The sequence below is a fragment of the Heptranchias perlo genome, chromosome 25 (assembly GCF_035084215.1).
Source record: "Heptranchias perlo isolate sHepPer1 chromosome 25, sHepPer1.hap1, whole genome shotgun sequence".
NCBI lineage: Eukaryota > Metazoa > Chordata > Chondrichthyes > Hexanchiformes > Hexanchidae > Heptranchias > Heptranchias perlo.
Genome location: NC_090349.1, coordinates 20,175,377 through 20,196,935, shown reverse-complemented (window position 1 = coordinate 20,196,935; position 21,559 = coordinate 20,175,377). Strand labels below are relative to the sequence as shown.

The 21,559-nt window shown below is 40.1% G+C and overlaps 1 protein-coding gene across 2 annotated transcripts in view; it reads right to left on the bottom strand.

The window, feature by feature from the left end:
- rbm19 (RNA binding motif protein 19) overlaps nucleotides 1-21,559 on the bottom strand; it is a 243,022-nt gene that overhangs the window by 206,934 nt on the left and 14,529 nt on the right. For both annotated transcript variants that reach the window (XM_068005707.1, XM_068005708.1), the window contains exons 9-14: nucleotides 17,938-18,009; nucleotides 17,598-17,801; nucleotides 8,667-8,797; nucleotides 5,920-6,041; nucleotides 3,435-3,531; nucleotides 1,344-1,454 (exon numbers count right to left, since the gene is read on the bottom strand). In XM_068005707.1, coding sequence (XP_067861808.1) covers nucleotides 1,344-1,454; nucleotides 3,435-3,531; nucleotides 5,920-6,041; nucleotides 8,667-8,797; nucleotides 17,598-17,801; nucleotides 17,938-18,009 — 737 coding nt within the window. The remainder of the gene's footprint in view (nucleotides 1-1,343; nucleotides 1,455-3,434; nucleotides 3,532-5,919; nucleotides 6,042-8,666; nucleotides 8,798-17,597; nucleotides 17,802-17,937; nucleotides 18,010-21,559) is intronic.

The window sequence follows — 21,559 nt, the reverse complement described above, 5'->3', positions numbered from 1 at the left end:
TGATGGATCAAATTGATTCTCACACTGCTCTGCTCCCATGTGCTCCACCACATGGGGAATCACAGTGAAAACCTGTGGTGCACCACATTGGAACACTTATGCCTCAGTCATCTCTGATCCCTCTTTATAAAATATGTCCACTGCTCACATCTAGTGGTTGCAAATTGATACTTCACAAACTAATAATGGTGCAGAATATTCTAATCAATAGAACCTCAGGAGATGACCGTTCGGCCGATTGTGGCTGCGTTGGCTCTTTGCAACAGCATTCCAAATCTAATCCTACTCTCTCCTCGTAGCCCAGTAGCTTCCTCTGCTTCAAATACTTACCTACCTTTACGTTCAACAGATTTAATGGTGTCTGCCTCAACCACTCTCTGTGGCAAAGCATTAAATGCTCGTTACAATTCTTAGTAAAGACATTTCTCCTAACCTCTCTTCTACTGACTTTACATTGACGATTGCTGGTCATTGACTCCCCAACCAGGGGAAATAGTCTTTCCCTATTTATCTGATCAAAAACCTTCATAATTTTGAAAACCTCTTAAATGTCCTCTTAGCCTTCTCTGTTCAGTGGGTGTAGTTCCACTTTCTCCTCATTGCTATAGCTTCTCATCCCCGATTTTAACTCATCTCAATAACTTTAATGTCATTTATACGATTAGGACACTCAAAACTGAACATCATGCACTGTCATCTAAACCACTGCCTTGTACAAACATATCAACTCTTCATGCTTGCACGCTATGTTCCTATTTATAAAACTCAAAATGTTAATTCATGTAGGGACTATAAATAATTCAAAATAACTAGTGCAATCTATGATCAGCAGAACAATGAGGAAAGATCAGACATCCCTGACAAACTCAATTTTTGCATTTTTCTGGTCATTGTGGTTCTTTCCCAATATTTATTTCCCTGTGGTATAGTTCAATTTCACACTAGAGTGTAACATCTAACAGAAAAAAAACACCAATAAATTAAAATACTTTGTAATAATTTTGCATGTTAAAAACAAGTAATAAACACAAAAGAACATTCTCAAAGGGTCAACTCATTCGTTGGATTTATAATCCACATCCTGTCGACAAACAATTGATCGTTCATTTTGTACAAAATAGAAAATTATTGTTAGTGAAATAAAGTACTGCTTGTAATATTTTAAACTCTTATTCAGCAACCACATTTGATGGCAAACATGTTCAAGCTGCTGGACAAGAGATTAATTACGGCATACTTCAGCAACAGCTCAAAAATACATTAATGTTTCTGTTTAATGCATTAATCAACAAGTTATTATCACCTGTCTGAAGTGTCAGCTGTAGTCACTTGGACTGTCTTACCTGACTGAAGGAGTCCAAACTAACTCCATTATCAACCAAGAACTGTCTGGTCTCCTGTACAATCTGTGTCTCACCCAGGGCCATCCGGACTGCAACACTGCCTTTTCCTTCCTTCAAAATATCAAAGCAAAATTAAACTAGTATAGTCTATATCTGTGAAAGTGGACTGCATATTTATGCAAAACAGTTTTCTAAAAGGAGAAAAATGTCTAGAGCATGCATTGATTAAAATACTAGAACTGTTTATTCACTCTAACCAAATTTAATTTTAAATTGAGGAACATTACCTTAATCCCTTTACCTGCATAAATTTACACAGTATATGTTGGCCATCAAATTTTCTAATGATCCAATGCAGATTATTTCAGCTTTATTGAAAAATAACATCACTATCATGTATCCTCTTCTGTGAATGTCATCACATATGAAGAACATAGCAGGCAAGAGTTTGTTTTCAACAAAAGTCTTCTTCTAAGTCTGTCTTTCCCTCTGCAAGTTTCGCACATATACTGAGACTGAATTTGGACCCACTACATGAGACATGCAGCAGGATGATATTCAAAATGCATCTGGACATAGATGAGGATTGATGCCCGGGAGATTCCACAACCTGGGCAGGGTAACAGAAGCTGCCCATTGGACCTGGGTAGGAAGGGAGCAGAGCTGGGTCTAGCCAAGGAATCAATGGATCTGGAGCTGCAGCTTTCTGCCCTAGGCCAGATAATTCCTGTTGATGTCACAATGGATACAGACTCTTGGGCGGGCATGTTCAGGACCCCTATAACAAACATGGTCGAGAAGAAACTGAAGATGTGAGCATGTGATCTGCAAAGGAGAAGCTGTGGGGTTTAGAGACTGCAGGTAGGAAGCAGAACCCAAGATTGGGAGCAAACAGGATGGAGTCCAGGGCTCAGAAGTGGAGTGTACAGTGGGGCCCAAGTGACAAAGGTAGAAGGGTGGCTGGGCTGACTTTGGTGGTGCAGGCCTCTGTATTTGGAGCCAAGGAAATGTCACCAGCCTTACAGTTGGGGCATAGCAGGATGATGCTGTAGGGTAGCAATGCAAGCTTAAGATGGCAAACAGGATCAGGATGCATTGGGGCTAGCAAATCCCCAAGGGCTGATCTTGCTGCTGAAAACTACAAAGCAAGATAGAACTTTAGCAGTGGAAACGTGCCTCTTTGGGAGAGAGCAGAACTTAAGCCCAAACCTTCAGGACCGGCCTGGCAGGAAAGCAGCAAAGCACAGCTGGAGAACAAAAGCAATTTTAGACTGGATGCTTTCCTCAATGGATGACCATTGTGAATGTAAAAGTATTTGGCAAGATGACGACATACAACATTTTTATTGGAAGAAAAAGCTTGTGAAGTGTTAAGAATTTTTTTCTGAGCACTAAGTTAGTGGTTACAGATGGACTGAGTTTACAGCAGATCTATTTAAAAAGCACCTGCAATCTGACAAGTAGTTAGAAAACATTTAATGCTGATTTACACCAGTATTTGCACAAATGATAAACTTGTAGTGTATCTGTACCCTCAGACAACACCAGAATTTTATTTCAATTTGAGACACCATAACAATTCTAGAAGCAGATAACTGAACTCTGTTTTTCAAAATAAGTAATGAGTTCAAATCCCAGTATCTAGAGACATTCAACACTCTTCCCCTTGGGGTGCCTTGAGGGAATAACTAAATTGTGTTTTCACTCAAATTTGATTATAAAGAATGTTTTTTAAAACAAAAATGACAATGGAAATTCTGTTTCAATTCTTCAATTTGAAAGAATAATTGCCATACTCTGATAAATTGCTGATGATAAAACATTAGAAGGCCCATCAACAAGGCCTGCTTTTACATACCTTCAAGCAGGTCATCTGCTTATCATTTTTTTTTTACTAGGAGTGATACATAATGCTGGGAAAAGGAAAGAAGAGGAAGTGCTTTTATATTGTATTTCCATTTTGCAATATTTTTGGTTGGGTGTATATTTTTAATTTTTACCTCAAGGCAAGGCATTCATTGATTTAATATAAAGCATACAGCATAAATACTTATACAAAACTACTTGTGCCATTCAAATAAAAATACTTACGTGATCTAGCACTTGGCTTTTTGTGGCATTATATTTTGTTGCTATTGCATCAGCAACAGCATTAGTCCCAATAAATAAGGTGTTCCAATTGTGTGAGCTGAAAAGTACAAGGCAACATAAATTCATACTCTATGTAAAAACAGATAAATTACACTCTACTCCTGATAATTCAAAGTTGTGTTTTTCCCCCAAAAAATGAATTTTTATCACTTAAAATAACCAATGTAAACAACACAGCAGAGTACAAAATTAGTACTAAAAAATGGAATTATCAGATAATTTGAATCAAATGACTTTGAATTAGGAGTAGACAGAATAACTAAAAAAGTCCTACTTAATGATTACCCTACAAGTCAATTATATTACTACACTGGTTAAACCATCACTGACGCCTTCAGACTGAGAAGGGGCCACTCAATTAAACATGCACCTTCTTTTAACCTTTGTGCAATAAGGTGGTTTTTGGAAATCAAAAGTAATAGAGATGGAAAAGTAAGCCTAGAATTGCATAAGCAGAGTGCCTTTTTTTTTTCAAATTAACCAAAAATGTTAAATAGACTGGGGATATATTTTGAAATATGCATTCAGAAATTAGAGATTGTGAACACCAAAAATCCAGAAACCTCCTTCAAATGATCACTTGGAATAAAGATCACTTTGGCCCCAGACTTGCATAATTGTTCCAGTGTGCACTACAATAGTTTCAACTCGATTGGGTAAATGCACGTTTTCGGCATGATCTTGTGGGGTGGAGGTTGATCATCTACCCATCCCTGCAAGGTCATTCATGCAAAGGTAGGGGGGGAAAGCAGAGCCTACTTAAATCAGGGGTTCCCATGCTTCAGCCCTCAGTCAGGACCTGGTGCACAATTGGTGCAGATATGCTTGGACCCCAAAAAGTGTTAGGGAGACAGTTCTCATTCTTCTAGTCGGGAGCGGGTGAAAGGACCCAACTCCCAGGCCAGTCAGCTACTGCCAGCGTTTCTGGGGTTTTCAGCGGCTGGTGCTGCAAATGCATCCCCACTCCGATCCAGCGTACTTAGACAGGGTTAGTGGCAGAGTTCCATGGTGGTGCAATTCCAGCGTAACTGTTAGGATCATACCCCAGCAGATTTTCCAAGCTATTTTTTTAAGAAAGTACTAGCAGACTTCTTATGGTGCTGCTCACAGTAACTCAGGGGGCACACTGTTTTATAAGGACAGAGAGATTACACCAAGAAACATGTGATGCATTATTTTGCTGTTGAAGGACAGCTGTGAGTAAGCTGACCTGTACTTAAAGGAAGCAAGGTCTTATCACTGCAAACAGACATGTGATGAGGTCAATGAAAGATTAATTTATGTTTCTGGAGAAGTTTCTCTGCATCCAGCAGGAAACAGCTGTCTTTCCTATTTTTAATTTGATTTTAGTAAATTTCCATGTGATAAAGCAGCTTTTAAACATACACACACACACACCTATACATCATCTGTACACGCAGAGTCAAAACCAAGTCTAGTTGTCATGTTAAACCGGTTGAAAAAGCGGCGGGATAACTAGATCTAGTTTGGGGGGTGGGGTGGGGGGGAAAGAGAGACATCGAGTCATAGCAAGAGGAGAAGAGGGGGATAGGGAGAGGAAGAAGGGGACTAGGCAGCAGGATGGGGAGGAGGAAGCTGCAAGCGTCAGTGCCCAATTCCGCCTCCACGGGGGAGAGGGGTTTCTTCCGATATGAAAGGTAGGTTTTCGGCTCGGGTGGTGCTGAGTTGCTTCTGGTTGAGAGGCTGGAAAAGGCAGTTGCTGTTTCTCAGTGAGGATTGGGGGGCGGGGGAGGTAAGGCGGCCAAGTTTATCCTCTGTGTAAGTTGGTTGACTTCCTGCCAGCAGGAAGATTGGGGGGGGGGGGGGGGGGGGCGGGGGAGCCAGATTTCTGTTCTAGGGAAGAAGGGGGTTTTTGTTGGTGTTATTTAGGTTTAATGGGGGGGTGATTACTGCTCTTGCAGTGGGTGAGGAGGTGTGGGTGGCTCAGTTTCAGCTCAGTGTGGGGTGTAAGATTTCTGCTCTTCGGAAAAGCTGTCTGTTTAATCTCCAAAATGGACTGCTTTTTCACTACTTAGGGTTGAGTCCAAGGCTGTCTCACAGCATTTTGGTGCTGGCCCACTGCAATCATTCACGCATGATGTTTACAATGCCACTTACTAAGGTGCATTACATTTGGAATCTTGAGACCAATCACTTCTTATATAATACACACATCTTATGTATATCAAAATCTATGCATTTCAATATAAATTAGAACAATTTTTTTTTAAAGTTTTGAAGTAAAAGTTACAAAATTAGGTTGCTCAATGGGAAATATACAGCAAAGAGGGAAGAAAATCTCTATATAATTAGGAATGTGTTTTAGATGCAATTATAGGATACAAAAATTTAAGAATCAGACATGTCTATTAACTGAGTTAATATCACCATGTGAATCTATAATTTAAGTGCACTGATATCTAACCTGTTACTGCTGGCCTTGTCTTTAGCTGCTTTGTTTCTCTTGTATGTAGAGGAACCTAATGTATCATCATCTTCAGCCTTCTCCTTTTTCATTGTAGATGGCAAAATGTGCATCATCCTGCCCTGAGTAGATAGAAAATTCTCTTGTGTCACTTATCCAGCCATCTCTCTCTCAATCTTGAGCTGTTATTTGCAATATAATCTGCTGTGTAAAGCATATTATTTAACCTATACAATAAAATTTCATTTGTAGCCTCTAATGACACCTTATATAATTCGGTTCACTATGAGTCAAAGACCAAACTGAAGTAGCAATCCAGCTGCATCACCCTCTTTATTAGTAGAATTATCAGTGAAGCATGTTTAAGTGAACATTGTTTTTGCCAAATAAAATGTGCACCAAACCAGGCTGTTTATTTAACTAATCCTCTACTGAAGTAATTTGCGTCAAGCGAGTGGACATAGTGGGCTATGGCACATGTCAATCCTGTGGTTCAGAGGGCTCAAACCATGCTCATCAGTTCTCCAATAACCCCTGTCTACTCTCTTTGGGGTAGGGAGAGGGAGAAGAAAAACAGGGAGAAGAAAAATAGGGAGAAGAGGCTCTTGGGCACAAGAAATTCAACCAAGTTAACCCTCTAAGCCAGACAGATCTGCAATACTCCAGGGAACTGTTAATGATTGATCAAGCCTGGTTCCCAATTGGAACATGTGGAGATAGACCCAACACTGGGTGCTGGGATTCTTTTGCACTCAACTCCAGCCAAAACTTTTAACAGTGTTCCTGGCTGCACAAGCAGCAGGAAGCTTGCCTGTGCTTTCTGCTGGAGGCTGTGCTGTTCGAACTGGTTAATCTCCAGCTGTAACCCTATGCAGGCTCCCTAAACTTTGTCAACCTGTATCTAAGCTCTCTGGATTTAGGTAAATGGGATTTGTCATGCAAGGAGAAAATGTGCAATCCAAATCAGGCGATGAAGAATGCTCCTTTTAATAATTTTCTCAATGGCTTGGTTTGGACACTCAAATGTGGTGACGAGTTTCCTCAAGCTCTGACATACAGCTGACTAAAACAAAAACAATTATAACTTTTAGCTTATAAAAATTCTTAGTTACTAAGTTTAGAAAATTTTGAAAAAAGGACAATCATTGGGACCATAAATACTCCCAATTGATGCCCCCCACCCTTCCAAAACCATTAAATATTGGTGGGGGGGGGGGGTTGGATGGGGGGAAAAAAAATCAAATGCAAAGACAGAAAGCATGTCAGAGACAATGAGATATTATGAACAGAGGTAACACAGAACTGAAATCTGGAAATAGTCCTATAAAAGGGCTTATCTTCCAGGTTCCAACGAGGTGTCTACACCTGAAACGTTAACCTGTCTTTAGTCTTTTCAGATGCTGATGGACCTGCTTTCTATTTGTAGCATTTTCCATTTGTAGCATTTTCCATTTTTATTTTCAAATTTCCAGAATTTCATTTTTTTTCTTCTTATCTATTCTTAATTTTATTTTCAAAAGACAGATATTTCAGCTGCAATTGTCTAAGGTTTAACACTACAGATTAGTTAGTGACTGCCGCCCTCTGGTGAGTTTGATGGGTTGCATATTTAAATGCAGGCCTTTGAAATTCTGGAACTGCTTTTTAAAATATATTTTTCATTGTTATACCTCTAAGACTTTTCTGCTTTTTTTTTCCATGGCCAAAATCAGAGAAAGGATGGGAAAATGTGTAGGACAGCCCTCTCAAAATGCAGTTTGTGCGTGCGTGCCTGGCAAGTAATTTTTTTTAAAAAGCAAAGCGCACTAAATGTAATGAGAAAAGAACTGTCATGTTATCTTCAAGAAAGTAAATTTATATTCAAACTAAACACTAGTGCTTCAGTCAGGTACAAACTCTCAATCCCTCCATATGATTTTACCCACTTTTAAATGTACATTATCTTTTATTTAAAATCTTATAAACAGATAAAAAACTTTTTTTTAAAAAAACATTCCTTTTACAATTCCTCACCTGCACATCTGCCCCTAATTCCTCACCTGCACATCCACTCTTTTGCAATCTGCTGACTTTAAAACTTTTGCCAGCTTTGTGATCTGCAAAAGTGGTCCTCAGAAGACAAATAATGAAATGATGGAACTCCAGCCCAATGCATCGATGAATTCCATTTTCATTTAATTTAACAAAATCAGGGTCAATATGATCTTCAGGACTTGTTTTGATCCTCTAAAGTGGTTGGAGATGAATTTTCCACATTTTATCTGATTATTCGTCTCTCCCAGGGAATCACAACTATATGGGACAGGCTAGATGGACCAGTGGGTCTTTTCCTTTCCAACATTTTTGTAAGTTTTTGTAAAACCAATGCAATCCACTGGCACTAAAAAAGCTGATCATTTACAAGTTATCAACAAGAGTCCATTTTAAATTTAATTAGACTGCTACAGTAATTTATATTCTTAAAGTACCTTTAATGTCATGTAACATCCCAACCCTCTTCGGGGTAACAGCTAACATCAAGCAGTGATGGGACAAAGCAAAGAGAAGGTTTTATTACTAGGAGAGAAAAGATTCTCTCTATCCTATTCAACTTCTTATATGCAGAATTACATCACCTCATAACTGGTGAAACGATATGATACTTCATTTTGTTGTATGGCTGGGTTATAAAGTTCTTGATTCATTTATAAATCCAACAGTAACCGTATGTGAATCACAAATGTTATGTAACATTACTTCAACCTTACCTGAAACACTTCACCATCTAATTCGGCAATGGCCTTCACAGCATGTTCAGGTATCATGTAGGTGATGAAGGCAAACCCCTTTGGTTTCTTGGTCAGACTGTCTATAGGAAAGTGAATCTCCGATAATGGTCCTGTTAGTGTTCAACACAAAGGCATCATTCTAATTTACTAATATAAAAGTATATGACAATTATTTTTAATACAACCTGATAAAAGTGGACTGTAAAAGCTTCTACAAGTATGTAAAAAGAAAAAGATTAGTGAAAACAAATGTAGGTCCCTTACAGTCAGAAACGGGAAAATTTATAATGGGGAACGGGGAAATGGCAGAGCAATTAAACAAATACTTTGGTTCGGTCTTCACGGAACAGGACACAAATAACTTCCCAGAAATGTGAGGGAACCAAGGGACTAGTGAGAAGGAGGAATTAAAGGAAATTAGTATTAGTAAAAAAAGTGCTGGAGAAATTAATGGACTGAAAGCCGATAAATCCCCAGGACCTGATAATCTGCATCCCAGAGTACTAAAAGAGGTAGCCATGGAAATAGTGGATGCATTAGTTGTCATCTTCCAAAATTCTATAGATTATGGAACAGTTCCTACAGATTGGAGGGTGGCAAATATACGCCCACTATTTAAAAAAGGAGGGAGAGAAAACAGGGAACTACAGACCGGTTAGCCTAACATCAGCAGCAGGGAAAATGCTGGAGTCTATTATAAAGGATGTGATAACAGGACACTTAGAAAATATCAATGGGATTAGACAAAGTCAACATAGATTTATGAAAGGGAAATCATGTTTGACAAACCTACTGGAGTTTTTTGAGGATGTAACTGGTAGAATAGATATGGGAGAACCAGTGGATGTGGTTTATTTGGATTTTCAGAAGGCCTTTGATAAAGTCCCACATAAAAGGTTAGTGTGCAAAATTAAAGCACATGGGATTGGGGGTAATATACTGGCATGGATTGAAAATTGGTTGACAGGCAGGAAACAGAGAATAGGAATAAATGGGTCTTTTTCGGGGTGGCAGGCAGTGACTAGTGGGGTATCACAGAGATCAGTGCTTGGGCCCCAGCTATTCACAATATATATCAATGATTTGGATGAGAGAACCAAATGTAATATTTCCAAGTTTGCTGACAACACAAAATTAGGTGGGGTTGTGAGGAGGATGCAAAGAGGCTTCAAGGCGATTTAGACAAGTTGAGTGAGTGGGCAAATACATGGCAGACGCAGTATAACGTGGATAAATGTGAAGTTATCTACTTTGGAAGGAAAAACAGAAAGGCAGAGTATTATTTCAAAGGTGATAGATTGGGGAATGTTGATGTACAAAGGGACCTGGGTGTCCTTGTACACCAGCCACTGAAAGCAAACATGCAGGTGCAGCAAGCAGTTAGGAAGGTAAATGGCATGTCGGCCTTCATTGCAAGAGGATTTGAGTATAGGAGCAAGGATGCCTTACTGCAGTTATACAGGGCCTTGGTGAGACCACACCTGGAGTATTGTGTGCAGTCTTGGTTTCCTTACCTAAGAAAGGATATACTTGCCATAGAGGGAGTGCAGCGAAGGTTCACCAGACTGATCCCTGGGATGGCAGGACTATCATAGGAGGAGAGATTTGGTCGACTCAGCCGGTATTCACTCGAGTTTAGAAGAATGAGAGGGGATCTCATTGAAACATATAAAATTCTGACAGGGCTAGACAGACTGGATGTAAGGAGGATGTTTCCCCTGGCTGGTAGTTCCAGAACGAGGGGTCACAGTCTCAGGATACAGGGTAGGGCATTTAGGACTGAGATGAGGAGAAATTTCTTCACTCAGAGGGTGGTGAACCTGTGGAATTCTCTACAACAGAAGGCTGTGGAGGCCAAGTCACTGAATATATTTAAGAAGGAGCTAGATAGATTTCGAGACACAAAAAGGCATCAAGGGGTATGGGGAGAGAGTGAGAATATGGTATTGAGATAGAGGATGAGCCAAGATCATATTGAATGGTGGAGCAGGCTCGAAGGGCTGAATGGCCTACTCCTGCTCCTAGTTTCTATTTCATTCTTTTCTTTATAAGTCAATATCAAATCAGATACATGACTTGCAACATTTCTAAAAAGTGAATTTGTATATGAACTATAGTTATCAACATCAGACAATAGCTAACTAATAGCATTTATGAAATATTTAAATTCCCATAATCATTTTCCATTGGCATTGCATTCAATCATTACCACTCCGAGCCAGCTCTTTCGGGCAATTTAATAAACTATTTGCACCTCAGTACAATGCGATTACTTTAATCGTCCAGTTATTGTTTTAAAAGCTCCACTGATTTCAGGCAAATTGAAGTGTTTATTAAATGTCTTTCAGCTTGTACTGCTAACTATTCACCTGGTATGTAGGAGCTGAGTGCCTTAGTACTACAGCGTAAACAGACATTGCCACGGTTTGTATCGGAAGTGTGGTAAAACAGTGGCTGAGTGATGGGATTACATGCATTTACTCATTGTCGGGGCTCAAGTTTAATTGTCCTGATTCTCCTATTTAGGATGTTGATGTCTCCTACATGAACAAGGTAGAGCTGGAAAATTGTGCCATGATGCAATTTTGGATCAGGTATTCTGCACTTCTCGTTTTTAGCGGACAAATCGTGTCAACACCAACGCGCTCGCTATAAATAGCGGGGATTATATTACCATTTGGAGGGAGCCATTCAGGGATATGAGTGACAACACAATTAATTTTGCTGAGTTTGACTTTTTCTTTAAATCCAAACAAATCTAGGAGCTGGTTTGGCAAAGTAGAATAACTCAGGGTACTGAAAATATTGAGACTTTCCTGAAACATCCAAATTGTAAAGAAATTAAACAAAAAGAAATCTGTCAATTACAACAGTGATTTACAACAAGTGAAGCTCATCAGCTGATATTGTCTACAAAGTATCAGGTTTGATAGACCTTAGGCCCTTAGCAACAACTCTGGACATAATTTAAAAAGAACTTGTTGGAATTACTTGAGTTATAATTGCACAGCTAGCAAACTGCAGAATTAAGGTACATCACTTTTTTAAAAAAAAATACATTAAGAGCAATAGTAGTTGCCCTTAGTCTGCACCACTGCTGGGTCAATTCAGGGAGGTGCAATTCCATTTTTGCCCACCTATGTGCTGCCCCCAATTCCTAAGCAGCATGCCTTACAGGGATAAAAAGAGCCCTTAATCACTATCTCCAAGGCAAGTATAGGAAGAGTGCAGCGGGAGCGGCAGGCGACAAAGCCCGAGAGCGGCAGGCGACAAAGCCCGAGAGCCGAGCGGGAGCGGCAGGCGACAAAGCCTGAGAGCAGAACGAGGGTAAGACAAAGTTGGAGTCAACTCATCATAGGCAGAAATTTAAAGAGTGACGTCACAGTACAGCAGGTAGGTGATTGGTTGGTGAGTATTACTGTTTTCTTTCTCTCTAAGGGCAAGGGTTTAACTAAGAAATTAAATCAATAAATTTAACTAGATAAATTCATTAGTTAATAAAACTAAGACTGTTAAAGATTAAACTAAGATTAAAATCTCTATAAAGTATATAAATAAATTCTGGTTCAACAAACGATGGCAGCGCAGGTGGTGTGTCGTAACTGCAGCATGTGGGAGTTGGTGGAGAGCACAGCGATCCCCGGCAACCACATCTGCAGGAAGTGTCTACAGCTCGAGGGGGTTCAGCTCAGAGTTGTTGAGCTGGAGTCCGAGCTGCAGGCATTGCGATGCATCCGGGAGAGGAAGAGTTACCTGGACACTTTGATCCAGGAGGCAGTCACACCCCTTAGATTAGGTAGTAGTTTAGATTCGTTCAGTTCTCAGGGGGAGGAGGGTGTGACTGCAAATCAGGCAGGTTAGGGGACCCAGGATCTAGTGATGGACGAGCCTCAGCCCTCGACCTTATCCAACAGGTATGAGGTACTTGCTACATGTATGGATGAGAGCAAGGACTGCAGGGAGGATGAGCAAACTGACCACCGCACTGTGGTACAGGAGGCCATTCAAGTTGGGGGGGTGGGGTGGGGAGTAAAAAGGAATGTGGTAGTGGTAGGGAATAGTATAGTCAGGAGGACAGACACTGTTCTCTGCAGCCGCGACCGAGAGTCCCGAAGACCGTGTTGCCTGCCCGGTGCCAGGGTTAAGGACATCTCCTCACGGCTGGAAAAGAACTTGGAACATGAGGGGGAGGATCCAGTTGTCATGGTCCACCTAGGAACTAACGACATAGGTAGAACTAAGAATGAGGTTCTGCTGAGACAGTTTGAGGAGCTAGGGTCGAAATTAATAAGCAGAAACTCAAAAGGTAATAATCTCTGGATTACTACCTGAGCCACGTGAAAATTGGTATAGGGACAAACAGATCAGAGAGTTAAATGCGTGGCTGAAAGAGTGGTGTGGGAGGAAGGGGTTTTGATTCATGGGGCACTGGCACCAGTACTGGGGAAAGAGGGAGCTGTTCCAACAGGACGGGGTCCACTTAAACTGGACTGGGACCAGCGTCCTGGCGAATTGAATAACTAGGGCTGTAGATAGGGCTTTAGACTAAAAAGCAGGGGAGAGGGGTCAGGTGAAGGGAAATTTAGACATCCAATGAGAAAAGTTAAGACAATAGAACAGTGCAGTGACTTGGGTAAAGATAAGCAGAGTGTGGCAGGAAGGGATAGAGTGTTTACCAATAATAGTGCAACAACAAGGTAGGTCAAAGCAGGAAAAAATGGTAAACAGTCAAAATTAAAGGCTCTTTATCTGAATGCACAGAGCATTCGTTACAAGATAGACAAATTAATTGCACAAATAGAGATAAATGGGTTTGACCAAATAGCCAATGACCAAGATTGAGAACTAAATATTCCAGGGTACATGACATTTAGAAAAGACAGGTAGAATGGAAAAGGAGGGGGTGTAGCCCTAATAATAAAGGATGACATAAGGACAGTGGTGAGAAAGGATCTTGACTCTGAAGATCAGGAAGTAGAATCAATATGGGTGGAAATTAGAAATAACTGTTGGATAAAGTATTAATCCTGAAATAATGGGAACTTGTTACAAAGGAAATGCAGTCATCATGGGGTACTTTAATTTGCATATAGACTGGGCAAATCAAATTGGCAAATTTAGTCTGGAAGACGAGTTCATGGAATGTATTTGAGACGGTTTCCAAGAGCAATATGTCATGGAACCAACCAGGGAACAGGCTATTTTAGATCTTGTATTGTGTAATGAGATAGAGTTAACTAGTAATCTCACAGTAAAAGAACCTCTATGGAAGAGTGATCATAACATGATAAAATTTCACAATGAATTTGAAAGTAAGTCAGAAACTAGTGTCTTAAACTTAAATAAAGCCAATTACATAGGTATGAGTGGCGAGGTTATCAAAGGTAGATTGGGAAATTAAAGAGTTTGACAGTTGAAAAGCAATGGCAAACATTTAAAGAACTATTTCAATACTCAACAAATATGCATTCCATTGAGAAATAAAAACTCAACGGGAAAAGTAATCCATCCGTGGCTAATTAAGGAAGTTAAGGAAAGTATTAGATTGAAAGAAGAGGCCTATAATGTTGCCAAGAACAGTAATAAGCCTGGGGATTGGGAGAGTTTTAGAAACCAACAAAGGATGAACAAAAAATTGATAAAAAGGGAGAAAATAGAATATGAAAGTAAACTACCAAGAAATATGAAAATGAATTGTAAGAGCTTCTACAAGTATGTAAAAAGGAAGAGAGTAGCAAAAGTAAACATTGGTCCCTTAGAGGCTGAGACCAGAGAAATTATAATGAGGAATCAGGAAATGGCAGATGCGTTAAACAAATATTTTGTATCTGTCTTCACAGCGGAAGGCACAAAAAGCATACCAAAAATAGTGGGGAACCAAGGGGTAAATGAGAGTGAGAAACTTAAAACAATTAATATCACTAGAGAAAAGGTACTGGACAAACTAATGGGACTAAAAGCCGACAAATCCCCTGGACCTGATGGCCTACATCTGAGGGTCCTAAAAGAGGTGGCTGCAGAGATAGTGGATATATTGGTTATGATCTTCCAAAATTCTCCAGATTCTGGAACGGTCCCAGTGGATTGGAAGGTAGCAAATGTAAACCCCGCTATTCAGGAAGGGAAAGAGAGAAAACAGGGAACTACAGGCCAGTTAGCCTGACATCGGTCGTCGGGAAAATTCTGGAATCCATTATTAAGGAAGTGGTAACAGGGCACTTAGAAAATCATATGATTAGGCAGAGTCGACATGGTTTTATGAAAGGGAAATCGTGATTGACAAATCTATTAGAATTTTTTTTGAGGATGTAACTAGCAGGGTAGATAAAGGGGAACCAGTGGATGTAGTATATTTGGATTTTCAAAAGGCATTCGATAAGGTGCCACATAAAAGGTTGTTACACAAGGTAAGGGCTTATGGGGTTCGGGGTAATATATTAGCATGGATAGAGGATTGATTAAAGAACAGAAAACAGAGAGTAGGGATAAACGGGTCATTCTTAGTTTGGCAGGCTGTAGGGTGTCATAAGGATCGGTGCTTGGGCCTCAGCTATTTACAATCTATATTAATGACTTAGAGGAAGGGACCGAGTGTAATGTATCCAAGTTTGCTGACGATACAAAGCTAGGTGGGAAAGTAAGCTGTGAGGAAGACACGTAGGGTCTACGAAGGGATTGACAGGTTAAATGAGTGGGCAACGTGGTGGTAGATGGAGTATAATGTGGGGAAATGTGAGGTTATTCACTTTGATAGGAAGAATAGAAAAACAGAATATTTTTTAAATGGTGACAAACTATTAAATGTTGGCGTTCAGAGACTTGGGTGTCCTCGTACAAGAAACACAAAAGGTTAGTATGCAATTAGGAAAGTAAATGGCATGTTGGCCTTTATTGCAAGGGGATTGGAGTACAACAGTGAGGAAGTCTTACTAAGCTATACAGGGCTTTAGTGAGACCTCACCTGGAGTACTGCATACAGTTTTGGTCTCCTTATCTAAAGAAAGGATATACTTGCCTTGGAGGCGATGCAACAAAAGTTCACTAGATTAATTCCTGGGATAAGAGGGTTGTCCTATGAAGAGAGGTTGAGTAGAATGGGCCTATCCGCTCTGGAGTTTAGAAGAATGAGAGGTGATTGCATTGAAACATGTAAGATCATGAGGGGGCTTGACAGGGTAGATGCTGAGAGATTGTTTCCCCTGGCTAGAGAGTCTAGAATTAGGGGACACAGTCGCAGGATAAGGGGTCAGCCACTGAAGACTGAGATGAGGAGGAATTTCTTCACACAGAGGGTTGTGAGTCTTTGGAATTCTCTACCCCAGAGGGCTGTGGATGCTGAGCCATTGAATAAATTCAAGGCTGAGATATAGATTTTTGGACTCTAGGGGAGTCAAGGGATATGGGCATCGGGCAGGAAAGTGGAGTTGAGGTCGAAGATCAGCCATGATCTAACTGAGTGGCGAAGCAGGCTCGAGGGGCTGTATGGCCTACTCCTGCTCCTATTTCTTATGTTCTTATGAGTGTCTTTCAGGATGAGACATTAAATTGAGGCCCTGCTTGCCCTCTCCATGTGGGCACAAAAGATCCCATGGCACTTTTCAAAGAGATAGCCAACAATGATCCCTCAACCAACATCACTAAAATAGGTTATCTAATCATTTATTTCACTGCTGTTCGTGGAACCTTGCTGTGTGCAAATTGGCAGCAGTATTTGCCTACATACAACTGTGACTACACTTCAAAAGTACTTTATTGGCTGTGAAGCACTTTGGGACATCCTGAAGTCATGAAAGGCACGATATAAATCAAGTTCTTTTATTATATCTGAAGAGCTTTCAAGTATTTGAAATATAGTACTATACAATTAATTAATGCACATTCTTTAATGTACATGGAGGGGTGGATGCAATCCCCTTGCAAAAACAGTTGATAAAGAAGGTTGCGACGTAGCTAGTGGCAGCCTCAGGTTAGTAAACTGGGGCTTCCCAAATAGTATCAATGTCACTCAGCAACCAGCCAACACAAGGTCTACTCAGCAGATTATGAAATTATCCAAGTTGGAAAGTCTCCTTCCAACACTGCATTCCATTTAAGAACTGATTAAATATATCCAAAGACACAAGTATACATGTCCTGGACAGTTTGAGAGTTCAAAACCTGTGGGCTTCTGAACAAAATCAAGCACTCAGTAAACTGGTCAAAAAGGCTAACATGAGGCTGAACTTTAACACAAGAAGCATAAAGAGACATAGAATATAAAAGCAAAAGTGCTACTTCAATTATACAGGGCACCAGTCAGATCTCATTTAGAACAGTGTATTCAATTTTGGTGCCCCACCTCAGGGTGAATATATTGGTCTTCGAGAAAAAACAGGGACAATTCATTAGGGCGATGCTTGGGAAGACTGGAAAACTTGAGTTGTAATCCCTGGAGATGGGAAGGTTGAGAGGTGATCTGATTGAGGTATTTAAATATAATGCAAGCAATGGAGAAGAGTGAAAAGGAATAGCTCTTCCTCTGATAAGAGGATCAGTTTAAAGTGAATCCAGAAAAAAAAAATCTATTCACACAAATGGTAGTGAGAACTACAACAGAAAGTCATAGAGGCAATATGAAATGAGGTATTTGAGAGAGGTAGATCTTCACTTGGGAAGTAATGGTATTAAGAGATATGAAGAAAAGGCAGAAAATTGAGATTAAAAAAGTTCAAGCTGGCACAGCTAACAATATGGCAGAGCAGGCTCAGTGGGCCAAATGACCAGCTCCTATTCCTAATTTCAGCTACAAAACTGCTGACAGTACAATTACATACAATGCTACAAAACAACTTTTCAAAAAAAAACTTTTGCTTTTTGAATTATTTGTAATTGATAGTAACATGTACAGTAGAAAGAATATTAACCACTTACCATATTTAGAGAACACTTTTTCCAAGTCTTCTTCTGTGCAGGTATATGGTAGGTTTCGAACAAACAATCTTCCTGAATCAGAGAGATCCTCTTCCTCCTCGCCAACTTTCATTTCCCTTTTAAGCCATTTTTGGTCTTCATCTTTTCTACCAGGTTTAGTTTTTTGTGCACTATTCTCCCTAAAAAGTTCAATATATCTTCCACCTTTAACCAAAGCAGGAAATATTTTTGAAATCAAATTTTAAAAAAAAGTATTAACATTATTCCAGACATTAAAACTTGTACGAGAGTGGGTTATAGGACAAGTGCTACTGCCTCACAAAAATTCAAATCCCCTTACCCATGTAGTCTTTATTTCTTTTCAAAGCCTTTTCAAGATCATCTTCTGACTGGAAATCTACAAATACATAACCTGCAAAAGAAGCATGTCCCACAATCAGACAAAACTGAGTTCATGAATGGAAACAATGAGGAATGTAGAACTATCTATCTTAACACTTAGAATACAACCACTTTGTTGAATTCAACAACAGCTTACATTTATATAGCACCTCTAATGTAGTTAAATATCCCCAGGTGCTTCACAGGAGCATAATCAGACAAAAAATTGACGCCGAGCCAAAGAAGGAGACATTACGACAAATGGTCAAAACCTTGGTCAAAGAGGTAGGTTTTAATGAGCGTCTTAAAAGGAGAGAGGTGGAAAGACTATACTTTTTTAGTAAATAGCAACCTTCCAGATAGTTGGTTAACTTCCCCATAGCAGTCCAATGTATTTGCACTGAACTGTCAACCTAACTAGTCTATCAGAAAAAATTTTGTTCTTGAACTTGTTCCACTGATACGTGCAGTCTTTGTGGTATTAACAATGAAGGATATATCATACCATAAGCTCACAAGAAAGCCAAAAATGACAGATTTGTAGAACGAGAGAGACAGATTTATAGAAGTATTGCAAAAAGGTGCAAAGCAAATATCAAATCAAAGTGTCAAAACAATTCACTACTCATTATGCAAATGCAGAAAAATTCACTAATATTATACATATGAAAATATACATGTTCCCTGCTGTCTCCTGGATAAATGCACGACATGTGGTACTGAACTATACAGAACGGCCTTGATCAGTGAGCTGTGCTTAATTAGTAATACTAAGCACCTTGGTCGGTAGTCCGGCAATACAACTGACCCAAGTGTACTGGATTTGAGGGGGGGGGGGGGGGGGGTGGTGGTGGAAGACAAAAGGTTTTGAAAACAATTTGAACTGTGGTAAAGGCAATATTTCACTCCAAAAGGAGTGATTTAAGGCCAAAATGTTGCTAATCTGTGTGCACGTGTGAGCACCGAGTGAGGATAGGTTCAGACCTGGCCGTGATGCATCCCATAATCAAACTGATGGCCAAGGACAACAGTGCACATTTTTACAGTGGTGCTCGTGTAAAAAGCAACTCAGAATGCTTAACAGGGAGGAAAAAGACACCAAGCAAAAAAAAAGGAAGAAATTTAGGAAGCAGGAGAAGAAAGCGCTCCCCTCCTCCCAATATCAATTAAATGGGGCACAGGGAGAGCCAGTGGAGACTGCCGAGAATAAGGATGATGAGCGTGCAAAATTTTGTGTTGGACCGGACACAGGCAACTCAGTTCTGGATTAGCTGAAGTTTATAAAGGGTACATGGAGGGAGGCCAGTGAGAAAGGCTTACGTAAGTCAAACCTGAAGGGGATGAAGCCATTGATTAAGGTAGAGAGAGATGTAAGCAAGCAATGTTACGGAGATGGAAGAATGCAAACTTGACAACTGTTTTGATGTGGAGTAGAAAGCTCAGCTCAGGGTTGACCAGGATGCCAAGTTTGCGCACCACCTGATTTAGCCAGAGGGGTCAGCCAGGGATGTTGACTGAGCTGAGTCAAAGGCATATGCCGTCAAAAGAATGACTTCTGTTTTACAGACACTGAGATGAAGGAAATTATAACTTATCCAGGACCAGTATGACAAGCTGAGCTTTCTACTCCACATCAAGACAGTTGTCAAGTTTGCATTCTTCCATCTCCGTAACATTGCTTGCTTACATCTCTCTCTACCTCACTTTTGATACCTTAATCAATGGCTTCATCACCTTCAGGTTTGACTTACGTAAGCCTTTCTCACTGGCCTCCCTCCATGTATTTTGACAGCTTTGGAGTCCATTGTAGTGGCAAAGGGCAGAGTGGAGTGCTGCCCTTACATGTGTGAAAGATCACCCTGCGCTAATGGATGGTGTTTCAATGGGTTGCACATAGAAGATGTATAAGATAGGTCTAAAGAATAAGATAGGTCTAAAGAATAGGATAGATCTAAAGATGAGCTCTGGAGATATTAGAGATGACTGTGTGGACACAAGGGGAGAAACTATCGAGACGATATAGTAACTGCATTGAGATAGATATCAGTAGACATGAACGGGCAGTGCCATGAGGCAGTCTTTGGAGGAAAATGAAGTGGTTAACAATATCAAAAGCAGAGAAATTGACAAAGACAAACAATTGCGAGCCATAGTTTCACAGGATGTCACTGGTGACATGACCAGAGCGTTGGGATGGAAAATGGAGTCAAGGGACTCAAACAGGAAGTGGTAAGAAAGGTGAGCACAGTGATAACTGCTGTCTAGGTTCCCATATGAGAATACCGATTTGGACTATGCATCAAGATATGTCACTCCGCTATTTAAAAAAGAGGGAAACCAGGGAGACCAGTTAGCCTAACATCTGTTGTCAGGAAATTACCAGAGTCTATAATTAAGGAAAAAGTGAGTGAATACCTTGAAAATTTTCAGCTGATCAGAGAAAGCCAGCATGGATTTGTAAAGGTAGGTCATGCCTGACAAACCTGACTGAATTTTTTGAAGAAGTGATTAAAGTAGCGGACAGGGGAATGTCTATGGATGTTATTTATATGGACTCCCAGAAGGCATTCGATAAAGTCTCTCAATAAAGAGCTAAAGCTGAAGCTCATAGAATTGAGGGCAAATAATTGACCTGATTAGGAAATTGGCTGAATAGCAGGAGGCAGAGTAGGGATAATGGGCAGGAACTCAAATTGGCAGGATGTGACTAGTGGTGTTCCACAGGGATCTGTGTTGGGGCCTCAACTATTCACTGTATTTATTAATGACTTAGATGATGGGATAGAGAGCCACATATCCAAGTTTGCTGATGACACAAAGGTAGGCAGCATTATAAGCTGTGCAGATGGAAGCATAAAATTAGAGAGAGAAATTAATAGATTAAGTGAATGGGCAAAACTGTGGCAAATGGATTTCCATGTAAGCAAGTGTGAGGTCATCCACCTTGGACCTAAAAAGGATAGAAGGTCCAAAGAGACTTAGCGGTCCATGCACATAGATTAAAATGTCATGGACATGTACAGAAAATAATTAATTAGGCTAATAGGATGCTGGCTTTTATATCTAGAGGACTAGAATACAAGGGGATAGAATGTATGCTACAGCCATACAATGCCCTGGTTAGACCACACTGTCTTCAGTTCTGGGCACTGCACTTTAGGAAGGATATATTGGCCTTGGGAGGGATTGCAGTGTAGATTTACTAGAATGATGCATGGACTCAAAGGGTTAAATTAAGAGGAGAGATTACACAAACTAGGGTTGTAGTCCCTGGAATTTAGAAGATTAAGGGGTGATTTGATCGAAGTTTTCAAGATATTAAGCAGAATTGATCGGGTAGATAAAGAGAAACTATTTCCACTGGCTGGGGAGTCTAAGACTAGGGGACATAATCTAAAAATTAGAGCTCAGACTTTCAGGTGCGAAGTTAGGAAACGCTTCTACATGCAAAAGGTGGTAGAAGCTTGGAACTCTCTTCCGCAAACGGCAGTTGATGCTCACTCAATTGTAAATTTTAAATCTGAGATTGATAGATTTTTGTTAACCAAAGGTATTAAGGGATATGGGGCTAAGGCGGGTGT